At 34.5% G+C, this 18,209-nt stretch overlaps 1 protein-coding gene across 1 annotated transcript in view; it reads right to left on the reverse strand.

The window, feature by feature from the left end:
• The window catches only part of STPG2 (sperm tail PG-rich repeat containing 2), a 134,306-nt gene that overhangs the window by 94,724 nt on the left and 21,373 nt on the right, over positions 1 to 18,209 (reverse strand). Inside the window, exons 4-5 of the mRNA XM_053666434.1 lie at positions 8,567 to 8,679; positions 4,934 to 5,045 (exon numbers count right to left, since the gene is read on the reverse strand). Of these exons, the coding sequence (XP_053522409.1) occupies positions 4,934 to 5,045; positions 8,567 to 8,679 (225 nt within the window). The remainder of the gene's footprint in view (positions 1 to 4,933; positions 5,046 to 8,566; positions 8,680 to 18,209) is intronic.

The following is an 18,209-nucleotide window of genomic DNA, read 5'->3' on the forward strand; positions in this document are numbered from 1 at the left end:
TAAAGAATATTCTAAAACAGTTTCAAGGATTTATTACCTATAGCTAATTTTTACATATCATCTATTTTAGAAATCCATGCATCAGCTGAATTTAAGAGGCCAAGAAATAAAGTAAAGCTATCCAGCCTATCCCACACCAAATTCATCAACTTTCTTTTCCCAAGTCACACTTCCATTAGCTGCTGTTAATGTTGGGAGAGGTACTCCAAAATGTTGTTTCTCCACAACCTTTAGAGCTGGTCACTTCTCCTTGCTCTTTTTTCCATTCCTGGGGCCCCAAGATTAAAATATTTCTTCAGTCTGTTTACTAGTAATTTTCTTTGTTTATAACAGCTATTGAAAATTCTGCAGCACTCACATATATCTTCCCCTATTCTTAATTTCTGTTCACCTGCATTTGGGCAGCTCAGACAAAAGGATGTACAGAATAAGAGGCAATATCCTCACATCATCTAACATCCAGAATCAAGCATTGACAAGAGAAGGTAAGGCCTTCAGAGGCCATTTTGTCCCATGCATTTTCTCTCCTTGCCTAGAGAAAGCTCTCATGGGTAAGGGAGTAGAAAGAAAAGCAAAAGATCTTAGAAGGGTGTGCTTGAGAATGGCCCCTGAGACTTGCACTTTCTCATCTTAAGGCTGAGTGCTAAATTTGGGGGTGGGAAGGAGTGATTTATACCAGACAGTTTTGTGACTCAGAAAAAAAAACTATGCCTCATTTCCCAGGTGGCAGCTAGGAAAGTGGCAAACCACAGGGTTCATCCAGCCTTCATCCAAGTCCAGCATAACGTAAGAACAGTAGAATAGTAATGATTATGAGTGCTTTCTAAATAGAACTCAAAAAATGTGTAATGTTTTTATCACCACTAAATCTCCACCTCAGCTACCTATAGGCACATATTGAGAGTCTACCCAAACTAGTTCATATTATTGTCATTCTGTGTGGCCAGTAAGAAAAAGAAAATACAATATGATCTCACTTATATATGGAATCTAAAGAGTAAAATAAATCAGCAAATAAAATTGAAATAGACCCATAGACACAGAGAGTAAACTGGTACTTGCCATAGAGGATGGGGAATTGGTGGACTGGGTGAAAGAGGTATAGGGATTAAGAAGCACAAATTGGTAGTTACAAAATAATCACAGGGATGTAAAGTACAGCACAGGGCATATAGTCAATAATATACCAAACCAAAAACATGAGATAGAAGGCAAAACGTAGATCATAATAGTTCACAGCACAGAAATGGTCCAGAGTGGGTTTTTCAGTTGATGTTTTGGGGTTTCTTTCTTCCTTCTTTCCATCCTTCCTTTTTTTTTTTTTTTTTTTGTCAATGAAAGCCATAAGACTTGACTGCTTTCCATTTACCTTCCTTTCTCTTTTGGGGAAAAATTGGCTACAACTCATATCTCAGGTTTACAATATTGTCCCATCCCCAGTGGCCAACAAGATGACATGGACACTGAGACTTCCTATTAACAAGCCTTTATGACTGCTATGAGACCACACTACTTAACCAAAAGATTGGTCATCAATGCATCCTTTGGACTGTTCAAAAAGAGAAACTATGGACCAAAAAAAAAAAAAAAAGATGTTCTGTGGAAAGTCGCCTCAGAGGGTGATCTGAACTTAAATTCCTAACTGAGCAGGTCATGGTGGATTGTCTTACCTCAGGCATATAACTTTTTAGTAAACGGTTTATCTTTGCCTTAAACAAGCCATGTATATTGTTTCTGCACATCTAGCTACCACATCTTTGAAATGTCTCTTTCAGACCCCTCCTTCTCCTATGTAAACCATCTCTTCAGAGTCCTTCTAAGATGTAACCACCCTCAAGACCACAAATAACCTTAACTATCCTGTAATCCAATCCCACCTTGCTTTCTCCCGCCTTAACGTAACCTTCTTTACATCCACCCTAAATTTCCAATGCACAAAAGAAGCTGAAAAACTGTAATTCTCAGAAGCATTTGAGACCTTGCTCCTTGGCATCAGTTTGACTCAAAAAACTTTTATAAAAATCAAAACAAAGAATCCCACTTTAAATACAGACACATATAGATTAAAAGTAACTGGATGGAGGGAAAACATACCAGGCTAACACTAATCAAAAGAAAGCAAGAATAGCTACACTAATTTTAGACCAGAGCAGACATCAAAAAGTTATAGGGTAAAAGAGGTCAAATTTCCAAAAAGACATAAAAATTCTTAATGTGTGTGTATATGCCTAACAAAAGGGCAGCTAGCTATATGAAACAAAAGCTGATAGAATTGCAAGAAGAAATAGATGAATCCATTATCACAGTTGGAAACTTCGAACTCCTCTCTCAGAAATGGACAGACAAGCAGACATAAGGACAGTTAAATTCAGTAATACCATTAATCAAGTAGATGTAATTGAAATCATTTATAGCATTGAAAGTACACATATGAAAATCTAAGTTTCCACCTCAGAAAAGTTTTTAAGTAGCAGAAGAAAAGAATAAAAACTAGAGCAGAAATCAATACAATTAAAAACAAGAAATTAGTAGAGATAATCAATGAAGCCAAAATCTAGTTCTTTGAAAAAATCAATAAAAGTCTATAACTCTGTAGCCAGGCAAGCTAAGAAAAAAAATAAAAAGAAGACACAAATTAGTAAAATCAGATGAAGGAGAGGATATGATTACAGTTCTCATAAACACTAAAATGATAATCAATGAATATTGTGAACAACACTATGCCCATATATTTGAAAACTTAGATTAAATGGACAAATTCCATGAAAAATTCAATCTGACAAACTCACACAAAAAGAAACAGATGATCTGAATATGTCTATATCTATTAAAGAAACTAATCAATAATTAATAAATTTCCCAAACCAGGGCCAGATGGGTTCGCTGGTGAAATCTACCAAACATTTAAGAAAGAAATTTACAATCTGTCTTAGAGGATAAAAGCAGAGGGAATACTTCCTAACACGCTCTAGGAGACCAGCATTATCCAGCACCAAAACTCTAACTGATAGCAGGTCCAGCTGCCTGCCACAATGAAAGCCAAACTCATGAGTCAGGTGCTGCTGAAAAGAAAAGTGGTTTATTCAGATACCTGCAGTGTGAGAAGATGGGAGACTCATGTTCCAGAGCCATCTTAACATCTCAGTGCAGGCAGAGGTTTTTACAAGGAGGGAGAGGGAAAAGCAGCACAAAGAGATCAAGGGGACGGGGCTGAAAAGTTCTCTACATGTAGACCAGCACAGTCCATTCTGATAAGGACCCTGAAACTGGTCAAACGATGCTTCAGTGTGCATCACCATGGTTTTCATCTTCCTGGCTTTATATCATCTTGGTTTTATATTTGGAGGTCAGCAAACCTCCCGGAGCTGGAAATGCCTGAAGGTCAGAGTCGTTATCTTTTAAAGTTAGTTCCTAGAATTCTTATACAAATGTGCTCTTTATGTATAAGCTACTTATTAGTAAGAGTCCGCATTTACAGAAACAATGTCAAAAGAATGCTGGAGTGGCCTGGAATGGTGTGGTTCCGTCGGTTGGGCATTGTCCCACAAAGCAAAAGTTCACCTGTTCAATTCCCAGTCAGGACACATACCTAGGTTGTGGGTTCAGCCCCTGTTTGGGGCATGTATGAGAGACAGCTGACTGATGTTTCTTTCCACATTGATGTTTCTGTCCCTCTCTATTTCCTTCTCTTTCCCTCTCTCTAAAAAATAAATAAAATTTTAAAAATACAATGGTAGGGTGGGTTACAATTCCCCATTCTTACAAAACCATACAATATCGCAAGTAAAGAAAACTACAGACCAGCCCTGGCCAGCCAGGGACATAATATAGTCCCAATATGCCGAGGTTGTGGGTTCAATTCCTGGTCAGGGCACATACAAGAATCAACCAATGAATGCATAAATAAGCAGAACAACTGATCATTGTCTCTCTCTCCCCTCCCTCCTCCTTCTTCTTTCTCTCTCTCAAAATCAATAAATAAAAATGTTTAAAAAATGCTACAGACCAGTATATCTCCCGATTCTAAATTAACACTTAATAACCTGTATGAGAATTGTAACTGTTATTCTAAGAAAAAATTATATTATATTATTCTGTTATTGGTCTAGTATTTCTACAAACAGTGTTTTATTGCTGATTAATATTCAAAGGAGGACCAAGGAAATCAAATGCAGACAAAATTCTTGGTAGAATAGTTACTGATTTTTCAACTGAGAATCATGTATCTTTACTCTAAAGGGATCCATTTTTAAATGTTATCCTACAATCTTTATGTTTTTAAGCTTAAGCATAATAACTTACTAAAGGGGAAAAAATAGGGGTTTTATTTGCCTGCAAGTTCCAAATGAGTAAATTGAAATATAGCTACAAAAAAAACATATTTAATGGAAAGTTAGGTTTTATATCAAGAAACATACATGATCCAGGATAAGGAAAATGAAAATCTTACTATGCATAAATCAGACTACACCAAGAATTTTAGTTTAGTTCTAGTACCATTTGCTTTTAAAAAAAATTTCACAAACTAAAAGAGATCCCTTGATAACTTCAATGGAAAATAAGTTATTATGATGTTAAATAGTGAGCATAGTCAAAGGTATTTAGAACATTGATGCTTACAAGAACAGATAAAAGGAGATTGAAAAGAAGTCATAGAGAAAGAGTGAGTAGGTAGTGAGCAGATAAAAAGGAAATTGTAAGCAACAGTTGTCCACTGTTGAAACAAGAAACTTCTGGGTTGCTGAGCTCTTTACCACGAGAGGTGTTCAAGCACAGAGAGTGGTGACTTGACGGAGAGTTTAGGTTCAGATTCTCACAATATTCACTGAATGACAACCAGCTCCAGTGGATCCGAGTACTGTAATCTTGTCAGAATAAGAGTCAACGATGTTAACACCTAGAAAGTAGATGAAATAGCTACTTTTCAACTTACCTCTTTTTCCTCCTGCAATTTTATTATTCCATTAAAACGTGGGGGATGTGAGCATAAATTTTTCTGTTGATCTTTCTTGATGTTAACATTTTCATAATGTGGTGTCTTTTTCCTTCAAAAAAAAATCAAGAAAAAAATTGAGGCGTTCTCAATCCCAAATATATAAATATCTATATAAACTAAGAGGATATTTTTACAACAACATTTTCTGCTTAAAAAGCATGCAATAATAATATTATATGAATGTGTTAGGCCCATATATATTCTAAATCTTATAAAACATATTTATTTTGGTGAGTAGTTCTGCATTTTCCAACTCACAGCATTATAATAAGTCTACTGTAATTATGACACCCGAAAAAAATAGAATGTGGAATTTTTTTTTAATTTCCAAGTTTTTTTTTTTAAGATTTTATTTATTTATCTTCAGAGGGGAAGGGAAGGAGAGAGAGGGAGAGAAATACCAATGTATGGTTGCCTCTCATGTGTCCCCTGCCGGAAACTGGCCTGCAACCCAGGCATGTGCCCTGACTGGGAATGGAACCGCGATACTCTGGTTCACGGCCTGCACTCAATCCACTGAGCTACACCAGCCAGGGTTAGGATGTGGAATTTATGTCATAAGTTTAAATTAAAAGCTACTAAAAAAATTTCGTGTGTATTCTATTTATGATTTTTTAAATCTTTAAAATTTCATATTCCTTAGTATTTCAATTATCACTAAAATAATAGGAAAAATAATCCTGTGGTATTTATATCATAAAATCTAGACAGGATCATAAAGAAAGATCTTTGAAAATAAAAGGGAAGTTTATTATCTTTGAAATTTACACAACCTCAAGAAAGAATAAGAAACCAAGTAAACGGTGATTAAAAGCCCAAGGTTTGGAGGCAGACAGCCTGATGTGAATCCCAGCATTGCTATCTACTAGCTGCGTAACCTTAAATGAATCACCTAATTTCTCTAAGTGGTCAGATGAGATCCACCACCCAACTGGAAATAGTAACAAACAATTTTTAAGGTTGTAATGATTAAAGTAGATAATAGATAAAAGTGCTTAATGCCTTACATACCCATAATAAGTACATAATAACTACTAGCTATTATTATTACAAGTACTATAGCTATACTGACTATACTACTATTTTATCCTATTTATTATTAAACAAAATTTTTAATCCCATAGGATGCACTTCAAGTGAACTAACCAGAAGATAAGATTAAAAAGCAGATAATAGAAAAGCATAAAACAAATGCTTAAGTATATAACTAATTTTCTTTGACATTGCTATAATTTAAATATGCATTTAATATATCAGTTCACTGTTAAATGCTGACTTCATCCATTTTTATACAAAATTCAATAAATGAACTTGTTTTCAAAACTTTAAATAGTTTTATAGATCACAAATTTATATTTGAGGCATCAGAAGAGTCACATATTATTTAGGTCTGCCTTTCCTAAACAGAGACCTGTGAGCTCATCTTTCTATTTATAGTGGCCAAGCCTCTCCAATTTATACTGTATCAAATCTCCCAGAATAATTCTGACCTGACCCAATAAAACAAAAGCCAAAAAAGGGTAGAAAATTTCAGCCACCAGAAGAAATGAAGACAACCTCATAGAAAAGATACAGGGAAGTATCTAAACCAAAGGACAAATATGGAAATGGTAATAACAGTAGTCTGGAATGGGAGCTGTCTGGACACAGTCCCAGAAGCAAAAGTAAAAACACAAATTGAAGAAGAGAAGAAGCAGGGGAAAAAAACAAAGATCAAAGAAAAAGTAACATTAAAAAATGGGAGTGGGACAAGGTTGGAGAAATAAAAAAAGCTGTTATAAAAATGCTACCCGAGTATCCATCAGTAGATGAGTTTATAAAACAACTATGGGACATTTACACAATGGATTATGACTCAGCTGTAAAAAAGAAGAATGTTTTACCCTTTGTGAGAGTATGGATGGCCCTGGAGAACATTATGTTAAGTGAAATAAGCCAGGCAGAGAAAGACAGATGCCCCATGATTTCACTCACATGTGGAATCTAATGAACAAACTCTACTAACAAGCAAAATAGAGACAGACTCCTAGGTGGAGAGCAGATGTCAACTAGTGTGTGGCAGAGGGGCAGGTTATAGGAGGTGGAGGGACTGAGCAAAAAGGAAAAAGGACTCATGGACATGGACAACAGTGTGGTGATTGTAGGGAGGAGGGAGATTTAAGGGGACTAAATGGTAATGGGAAAACACAATGAAACAATTTTTAAAAAATACTACCACACAAAATCAGAACGTAACCAGATAGAGTCCAGGTTACACCTGATACGTAGAAGTGTAGTGGAATGGATGAAAAACAATTGTTCGAGAACTACATAGCTTACAAAAGGTTAATCTTGCTTTATGTCAATTAAACCTCAGTAAAAGTGGTCAGGGAGGCAGGCAGATAAAGAGATGCATAGATAAGCAAACCAACCAAATTGGAAGGAAATGAGGGTAAGATTAGAATACTGAATAATAAATGCATATGTCATGGGAATGAGCAGAGTTAAAGCATTTGGTAGACTTAGTTTTCTTTGCAAGAATGACAAAGATAGTAAGTTTAGACCTCATTAGGCTAAATATACATGTTAAATTTCTAGTGTAACTACTGAAAGAATAAAAATACAAAGTATATATCCCATATTAGGAGAGTGAAAAGGACAATAGGGTATAAATTCCCCAAAACAAGGACCATGTTTTATTCTTTTTATTCTCCGTCACTAAGTTTAGTACCAGCACATAGCAAGAATTCAAACAACGTTTGTTCAATGAGTAAATCATGGAAGTATCCAACAAAAGTCTGAGCTATATCTGCCACTGGTATATAGATGTATCTGAATCTGCCTACCAGACTAATTGGATAGGTAATCACTGTGGGACTCCTTATGAGAAAACTCATTCTATGATAGAAAAAGAATAAGGCAGATAACATGAACCCTGTTAAAGAAATTAATGATGAAAATGAATGGTAGATTCTGAGGACGATATGGTATTTGTTACTCAGTTTTGTCTTCCATTGACCCTTGTCTAAGAGCCTTCTCCTACTATAAAAGTAGGAGAAAGTGAAGACAGTTATTTTACCAGAAATGTATTTCCTAGTTAAATTTCATTAATATTATCTCAAGCCTATTGTTATGGCTCTTATCCAAACTTAGAATACCTTCTAACTCTATCATGTAGTCAGAAGAATAAACACCAGAGCCAGGGACAAAAGGAAGAATCCTGAGTACACTTATTAAATATTATCCCTGATCTTTTGATTGTTTTATAATTAAAGACAGTATATTTTAGCACTTAGATGCGTGATGTTATTTATTCTTTTTGACTTTTGCATGTGTCACTGACGAAATAAGCATAACAAAGTGTAAGTACACAGACTTGTGAAGACTAAATGAGGTGACGCATGCAAAGCAGGGTAGACAGGCTCAGGCTCACAAAAAATAAGAGCTTTCATATAGGTTGTTCCGAAATATGATACTTCTTGGAACTTTTATATTGGTTTTTCATTTATAATAGCATAGGCTAGTCTAAATTATTAGAATACTTTATGTCAAAAACTACATTAAAGGTATACTTTTTTTTTTTTTACTTACTGAACTATATCATACTCTCCAGGACCAGGCCCTGACTTTATAGGTAACTCGAGTCTTCGAAAAGAGTTGCCAAAGTGTATTCCCTTGTATTTTAAAGTTGCACTGGAAAAACCCTATTAAAAAAAAAAGGTGAAGATGAGATATAGTTTAAGTAAGTCATGAAATAATTTTTAACTTTGTGTAAGTCTAAAGCTAAAGCAAGGATAACCTTAGCCAAGGAGGTTTCATCAGGAAATGATGATCGCAAGGAAAGTTATTACTGCTGTGCGCGTCCCACGCCCGAGTCAGCCCGTGCGCTCCTAGAGAAGGGCCTCTCGTTTCAGCATGCCCTCAACCAGCAAGAACAGCTGTGTCCTCGGCAGCACGTTCAGCAGCAAAAAGCCTTAATGGCAAAGAAAATGACCTTTTTGGAATTTAAAAAAGGAAGGAGGCAGCAGAAGTATATGATTTAGGGAATGGGAAAGCCTATTTAAAAATGACCTTAATTAAATAGAAATTATATTAACTTCAAGAAATTAAATTAAAATTCAAACATCAGCAACAGATATTAAATAACTTCTAATGACCTGGTATTTAAGATTATAACATATTCATGTAAAGTTTTGAAGAAGTGACAAATACATGACAATAATACAAACACCGCCCCCGTTTCATTTTATTATCAACGCTTAAGATCAAGATCAGTCTTTTAATGCCAAAGAAATTGTTTGTGACATAAGAAATCAACAATTACCTTTTCATTACATCTACTATAATAGATATTAAAATTAAGCATGACCCATTCCTTTAAAAGTTCACTTTAGAGAAGTGAAAGCATGTAGTTTTGATAAAATCTAATAAAATAAAAAAAGTATAATACAAGAACAGTAGCTTCTCTTATAGGAATTCTCTTCTGTTGTCCTAATACCTTCTAAATTGAGCAATCATTTAAGAACAGTTTAAAAACTCAATTTTTTAACTAATAGTAAAAAGTGAACTTCAATTAATTTAATTTATTTTTAATTTATACCTATAAAAATAACTTTAAAATGAGCTTGAATTATTAAATATTCCCTATATGAAATACTGAATAAAATCTCCATAATATAAACTTATAGTTTAACTGCATAAAACACTATGTCAATTGTTCTAGGTGACTATTAACAATTATAGAAGAGTGGACTCAATCTCTGTGACCATTATAATTAATTATAGAATAAATAGTAATATTTATGATTTAAAAAATAATCCCAGTTTTAAATGGCTATTTAAACCCATATCTGCCCCATTCCCACCAAAATTTCAAAAGAAGTATATAAAACAGACACAAATTATCAGTGCTACCCACTCACAGAAGGTATCATTTGCATTTTAAATTGGGGGGAATTTTCTGAAAATTATAGAAACTAGAACCAGAAAAAAAACCTCACTGCATATGGCAAGAACCTCAACTGAACCCTCTTAATGTCCCCAGAAAGACAAAGACTGGAAATAAGGATGGGCTTTTGGGTAGAGAGTAGGGAGCAATTCTCAGAGCTACCATACCCTTGGAGATCTGTGCTAGTGCCATTACGTGAAGTCATGAAAGGCAGTGCTAGCACCCACTCTATCCCTGGCATGCACAGTTGAAAATAATTGGAAGCGTTGCCATTAGCCCCTAACAAAGACAGATTTTCTAGTAAGGAAAGCACCATTCCAGAAAGCTCTGGGCTGCCACAACAAAATCCAAACTAAAGCTGAAGCAGCACTAAAAATTCCCCACTATGTGAAAACACCTTTTACTTTGTAGAATGTACCACTAACAACCAGCCCTCAGATATTATAATATATGAACACACAAAAAATTAAACTTTCCCTTCAACACCCTCCCGATCTTTAAGAATTAAACAGGGGCCAACACAATGGCTGACAGAACTGTGATTTGCACGAAGTGAAACGGGACTTTTTTTATTCTTTTTCCATAGATGCAATCTCATAGAGAAATGGAATTATAGTTTTTCTAAAGGGTGCTCCTGATTTGGTTTTAATAAATCCTGTTGCTTGTTCCTTGCTTACGGTGGTGGCGGATGTTTGAGCTGAGAGAACCAGGGAGTTACCAGCTGTATATCCAAGTAAGATTCAGACATCTAGGAATGTCTGGTGAACAAATAAGAGCAAACCAGCCCCAAGGTGAATGTGAAAGTAATTATATGGGAAGGAGCTAATCATGATGACTCTCACCAGGAAGAAAATCTTAAGCATCAAGAGTGGCAATGAAATTACTGAGTGTTTCTGTTGAATAAATTTCCCTCCTAAGAGACAGTCCCTGGTGGGTTTATGCCTGCATCCTATAGAGTGCAAAGGGGCTATGATAAAAACGTAAAAGACCAGTCTCATAAAAACTCCGGTAAACATCTGTGCTGCATATGGACCATTCTAATAAAGAATACAAATACACAAAGAAAGAAGAGCATTATCCCACCTACTTCCCCCAGCTCAGCAAACAAGCTTTAGATAAAGTATTTTGGTGGAAAAGCCCAGCAGAGAGCACCATCTGGCAAGAGACTGACAGGTCTGGTGGAGCAGTAGCTGTCTCAGTGGAAACAGACTTGTTCAGGCACAAGGTTGAGACGGCCCCTGAGAGCTGCTAAGAAACACCTGGAAAGTGGGACTTTGCAGAAGGCTAGAGGTCCCCTACATCAATTAGAGACAACATACATATATTTGAGTTATGAATGTAACCGTGACTCTCTTTATACCACAATCTAATGAAGCCTGGGAAAACTTGTTACATAAATAATAAGAATTAATCCTTATTTCCACTAGGAATTTTTCCAGCACTGTAAGTGGTCTCAAAGTGCTTAGATTATTGATATGCAAATTCGTTCCAGTGAATTATAACACACAGAGCAGGAAGGTATTTTCACTTCAAATGTTTAGCTTTAACACACTATGAAGCTACCACACTATGAAGCACTATTAGTTTTTTGATCCATTCATTTCCTGATGGGCACGTAAGTTGCTTCCAGCAATTGGTTATTGTAAATCGTGCTGCTATGAACATTGGATCAAAAAATTATAGTGCATTTACACATTGGAATTCTATGCAGCAGAAAGAAAGAAGGAGCTCCTACCTTTTGTGGCAGCATGGATGGAACTGGGGAGTATTATACTAAGTGAAACAAGCCAGGCAGTGAAAGACAAATACCATATGATCTCACCATTAACAGGAGGAATCTAATCAATAAAACAAACAAGCAAGCAAAATATAACCAAAGACTTTGAAATTAAAAACAAACTGACAGTAACCAGAGGGAAGGGGGGAGAATAATGGGGGCAAAGGGTTAAAGAGATTACAGGAATAACTATATAGGACACATGGACAAAAGCAAGGGGGGTAGAAAAAGGGGAGGGAGGTAGAGATGGCTGGGGTGGTGGGGAGGGGTTGGGGGGAGGCAGAAAACTGTACTTGAACAACAATAAAATTCAATGGTCTTTAATAAAAAATAATAATAAATTAATTTTTAAAAGCACTGTTATTAGCAGTAATGTTTTAGTAGCACTATTAATAGTAGTGGCATTACTATTACTCTTATAAGCAGGTTTTCTAGCTGATAACATGATTCTCAGCCTAACCCCTGTCAGTCTTAGAAAAATCATAGCTATGAATAAAAATGGAAGGAACTATCCCACTAATCTCTACAACACATATAGTATAAATAAGGCAGTCATATCATCCAAAGGCTTTGGGTCTGGAGTGCAGAGACAAAAGCTGTAACACCTAGCAAAGCAGCAAAGAAAAAATGCCACAGCCCGACAAGTCCAGCAGAGCAGCAGATGATAGTAGGGAAGTATTTGGAGAAACCACAGCATCCACTAGAGCAGCTGAAAAGTAGCCTGTTCTGTTGGGACAGTGGTAACACCAAAACTGCTGCACCCTGTAGAGCTTCAGGAAAAATGTCAAGCCACACAATACATTTTTGTTAATGTTCTAGCCCATCTTTCAAATGGAATTACCTCATACGGCCATGGATTTTAAAGTACATATACAGTTTTAATGGCAGAATGAGCAAAATTACTCATTCATATTGTATTTTATTTTTACTTAGAAATGAAGCAGAATTTCATAATTGCCCAGACTTTAGGCATAATCACTAGTGAAGTACACAAATGTGGAAGTCTGTTCTCATATAATATAGACATGTTAGGTATATTAGATATTTTATATTTTTCAGGGAGAAGCATATCTAATATACTGATTCACTATGGCCTATAGATTTAAAAACCTTATTTTAAAACAGAACACTTTGATAAATCATCTTTTACATCATATGTTTATAGGCTAAAAATACGTATTAAGGTTTCTTAATGACAAAATTATGCCCAAGAAGCTTTCTAGGTTAAATCACATTTGTGATGTTGTGGTTCAACTGTTAACAATTCTTAAAGTAATCCAGTAGAAGGAAAGATTATGAATACACACACACCATTCAAGACACTAGCAAAATCCTTTTCCTGTGTATATGCTAAAATTTGTTCTATTTAAACCATTAGAATCAACAAGCACTTAACTCATTAACCTCAGCAGTACACAGGTAAATATTCAATCTAAAATTAATTTTAAAAACTTTTAAGCATACAGTAAAAACATGAAAAATAAATTGATGCACTCAACTCTAAATCATACTTATTTTATGTCAAGATGTGTTGACAATACAAATGTCAAGGTCATTGTCAACTTGTAAAATCATTAGTAAATAAAATATGGCTTAATTGAAGCAAACAGCATGGAGCTGCATTATTTTAAATGAATGTTGTAAAGTAACTAGAAGAAGAATTACTAACTGTCATTCACAATGAAAATGAAATAAATGAAGAAGTGGCTATGCAATTTTTCCCCAAGTCGTTTCCATAATTAAGGATGAAAATATAATTAACAAAGGATTAAAAGCCCCAAAGTACATCAATTTAAACACTAACAGACTGCCTTCCCACATCACCGCACACAGGTAAGTTCCCAGCATGTTATCATTAGCAAATATGTCAGTGTCGTACTTCCAACTGCAAACTTTGCTTGTGGAATCCATCTCTGAAAATTAAATGTCTAATGATTACCTGAGCTCTTCTAAAAAAACAGAGAGAAGCTAAAGTTATAATTCAAAGTGTTATACAAAATAATTTATATATAAAATTTCTCTTTACATATTAAATATAGCTAAAACATCCGTTGTTGGCTAGAGTCTTACAGAACTCTCCGTTTCAGAGTTGCCTCTGTTTACAAGCTATATAAGATAGCTTCAGCAGATGTTATTCACCAGTCCAGGGAAGAACCACAATAATCACCCAACTATTGGATTATTATATTAACTTTCTATTAACAGTCACATCTGGAAACTGAGCCGGTACGTACATAGTATTATCTCAAAAAGCAGCTTAAAAACTGCATTACCAGAAATTTGGTTAAGATTTGAATTAACACCACTATACTATCAACTTCATAGTTGTCTGTGAGAAACCTGTAGCATTTTTCTTTCTGGAAGAACAAGAAAATTAAGATTTCAGCCACAGAGTTTGACATCTTATCTCTAGATTTCTCAAATTCAAACTGGAGATTTCAGAAAACAATTCAATTCAAGTTAAATTTTACTGAATCTTCTTGTGAACTTAGTCTAAAGACTAAGAACTTAGTCTTTTATGTATAAATCTATTTTAATGTTTTCTTAAATTAGATCTAGATTTTTATTCTAATAAATACAAGTTGTATTGACTCAATAATTACTAAAATAAGTCATTAAAAAATTGGACTTATTGAAATTATGAATAACTTTTTTATTTTGTCTTCTATTAATAATAATTTAGCCAGGATGAAACCAAATGTTACATGTCAAACTAATGTTTATCCATATGTGAAAAGGTTTTGTACATCCGGGGAAGCATGCAGGCTTTATTCTGGCCTTCTGATGCATGATATATTATTTCAAAATGAAGAAACATTATATATAAAAATATAATTTTAAAGCAAGTGTAACATTTTGAGGTCTAAGAGTAATGATAGAATTTTTAAACCATTATTTTGTTGTTATTCCTTGCATGTCTCATAATTTTTGTTGAATACTGAACATTTTAAATGATAGAGTGTGGCAACTCTGAAAATGAGAATCTTCCTTACTCCAAGAAGTTTGGGGGGGCAGGGGGCAGTTTATTCATGTGTTCAGTGATTTTCCTGGACTAATTCTTTAAATTCTGTACTCATCATGTGTGACCACTGAAGCCTCAGACTGGTTAGCTGAATAGCCACGTAATACTTGGAGAGAGGTATCCTTAAATGCCTTGAACCAATAAATTTCCAACCTTTGCATAGGTGCTCTGTGTATGCATTGAGGTACACCTTTAACACTCATGTAGGCCTTTAAAGTTTGTCTTCGCTTTCACTTCCTGCTTGTGTAAAGCCTCAAGGTCACATAGAGGTAAGAGTTTTTGCAGGATGGGTTAGTAATTCTGTAACTACTGTCAGAGATCTATAGGATTAAGCAAATAAGTAAATATACTGAGGATAAGGGGAGCCAGCGTTCTCATTGTGGGAGAAGTGAATTTTAATATGAAAAAGGAAAGACTAGAAAAAACCTGTGGTGTCGAATTGGAATTGGAGATATCAGTATAAACTCAACGTTTTAACAAACAGAAAAGAAATATATTCTAATATATTTGTAAATTTGTCCTAAAAAAATTGACAACCCAGTAGCAATGCATGTACGTGGTGCACTGATCTTTTTTGGAAAAAGCATTTTCTCCTAAGTGGGCGTAGGGCTTTTTGAAGAAATGGCTGATTCCAAGGCTGGCACAGGGAAGAAAGCGAGGTGAACCCGAAATGTCTTATTGTGCCAGAAGGTAAGGAAATGCACAAAGAATGATGGCAACGTGTCAAAAAAGACACAAGAAGCGGTTTGAAAGGGCTTCCAAAAGACAAACCTGAGGTAATTTAATCTCAAAATAAATAACAAATAATAAATTATAACCCTTTGAGTAAAATAAGAATTCTGAATCCATACTCATAATACATAAATGAGAAAGAAGATAAAGTTCGTCATTATAGTCAAGTGCCAACAAATAAATGAGAAAAAGATGAAGTTTAGAAAATTACCATTTGATAAACATCACAATAAAACTGATTCAGGTATCATCAATGGATGTTATATTAGTCAATTTGATCAAGAATAAAATATTTACCTATTCTTAAAGTAACGCTCCTATAATATTTATAAATATTTTTAAATAGTAACTTTATAGTAAATAAAACTGGAACACACCACTTCAAATAAATAATGCCAGTTACAAGATAGACATCCTGTGCTTTTTATGTCATACACTGAGAATACATTGTTTCTATAGTATTTCTGCCAAAATATATAAACTTATTCTAATCATGAGAAAATACAAGGTCTGTCCAGAAGGTATCCAGCCACGTACTATGAATGATAGAGACATTTATTGAAGAAGATACAAGATACACGAAACACTGTACATGGGACAAAGATGCCTCAGTCCCCTTCAAAGTACGTACTTCGGGACCTCACACAGTTCTCCCAATCACCATCAGCTGCCCTGTCATATTTTTCTGAATCTCATCGACAGTCTGAAATCTATTCCCTTCCGAAGGTGATTTCAGTTTTAAGAAAAGCCAGCAGTCACAGGGTGCCAAATTTGGGCTGTAGGGTGATTTACCTGGGTGAATTGATGTTTCACCAAAGAACTCAGCATTGCAGAGTTCATTGTTGTGATGAAGCTGCCAGTCACTAGTTGCCTGTAGCTGCAGCCTTCTGTATCATCCAAATAGTTTCCTCAAAGGCATGTTCAAGCTTAACGCAAAATTTTATGCATATTTATTGCTCTACTTGCTCAGTCATTTTGAATGCGACAGTCACACAGTACACATGCACACTCAGTGGTGTCTACAGCCCCCACCGACTAGTACAGTGAAGTCTTCATTGTTCACACATGCACATTCCAGACAACTCTCCTTGGCTGCCAGGTTACATCAGTGTCCTATAAACCATTCTTGCTATATTAACAATGGCTGGATGTTTCTGGACAGACCTCTACACAGCCTCCGAATTGAGACATAGTCTACAAAATAAATAGCTCGTACTCTTCAAAAATGTAAGGTTACAAAAGACAAAGACTGAAGAACTGTTCCTAACTGGAATCTGGACAAAAACAATTGTAAGATCATTGAGGTAATTAGCAATATTTTCCAAAAAAATCCATAAATTAGATAATAATATTATATGAATAAAAATTCCCTGCTTTTGATAATTGTATTGTAGTTATAAAAGAAAATGTCTTGTTCTTGAGAGATTTACATTGAAGTATTTAGAGATAAAGAAGCATAATATCTTAAATGTACTCTCTAATTTCTTAATAAAAATAATAATATAAATGTATAAAGAGATAAAATACTAAAGCAAATGCAATACAGTATTAACTGCAGGATATGAGTGAATGGTATATGAGAATTTTTTGTATTATGCTTGTAACTTTTATATCAGTCTAAAACTATTTTAAAATAGAAATTATTTTTTAAAAAGAAACTTATTTTCTGGAAATGATAAATGGATTAGATCTAATACATATATATGGTTAAAACTAAAAAATATAACATTAAGTGAAACAGTAAGCTACCTATATACCAGATAATATCATTTAGTCATATTTTTAAATCATACGACAATATGGAGTTATACATGTATGTAATAAAAATTTAGTGTTTAATGAAAGGAAAGGAATGAAGGGAGAAAAATTAGGAAAGGTAATAATTATATTTATTTTAAAATATATCTAATTCAAATGCAATAAAATATTATGTGTTATATGGGATGGAGTGTATGTGGTATCTTTTATTATGTGTGTACTATTAAATGTGTAATCATATAAATTACAATAAAATATTTTAAGAAAAAAACTTTAAGCAAATCAAAGGATCTAAGACCCAAGAATACCTTTGTATGCCTACTGCCACAAACCAGATGGTTTCCGAAGGTGCTTAAGCCTAACTAAGCCCAAAGTTGGAGACTTGACCAAACAAAAACTACTGGTAGTGAAGATCAAGCCAAATCCTGAAAGTAGCTATTCTTGGCACAAGGTGTTTCTTCTGCCTTAAGTCTGCACTTGATTTTTGCCACTTTTCCCACTAGGATTACTTCTTCCAGATCTCATAAAAGTATGAAAATACAACAGGTTCAAAGTGCTATATATTTCTTTCTTCTAATTAAGCAAAACCAGACATATCATCCATCTTATTATATTTATTCATCGATAACTCATACACTTCAACTGGCTGAATGAAATCTTCCTTGAACTCCAACCAGGTGTGAAATTTAAACATGGATGAGATGAATCTGATATATTATGCTTGATATTTTAATCCAAGAAGTTCCTTATCTTTTTTATAATTATTTATAAAATAAATAATAGATTCAAATTCTTTTCAAATAAAATGCTCTTTTTTACTTTCAAATTTAAGGAAAGAATATCTGTGTGTTGCATATGATTATAGTTTATAGAAGTGACTTCTAGTGGGTTAAACCTATTTTCTCTTCTCTCTTGATTAATACTTTATGCCCCAGCCTCTTTGACAGTTAAGTGTGTCCAGGTAACAAAGCTTCCACACTCAGGCCTGCCCCACAGA

The sequence above is a fragment of the Artibeus jamaicensis genome, unplaced genomic scaffold, assembly GCF_021234435.1.
Source record: "Artibeus jamaicensis isolate MK-2021 breed Jamaican fruit bat unplaced genomic scaffold, CSHL_Jam_final contig_452, whole genome shotgun sequence".
In the NCBI taxonomy this organism is placed as follows: Eukaryota; Metazoa; Chordata; class Mammalia; order Chiroptera; family Phyllostomidae; genus Artibeus; species Artibeus jamaicensis.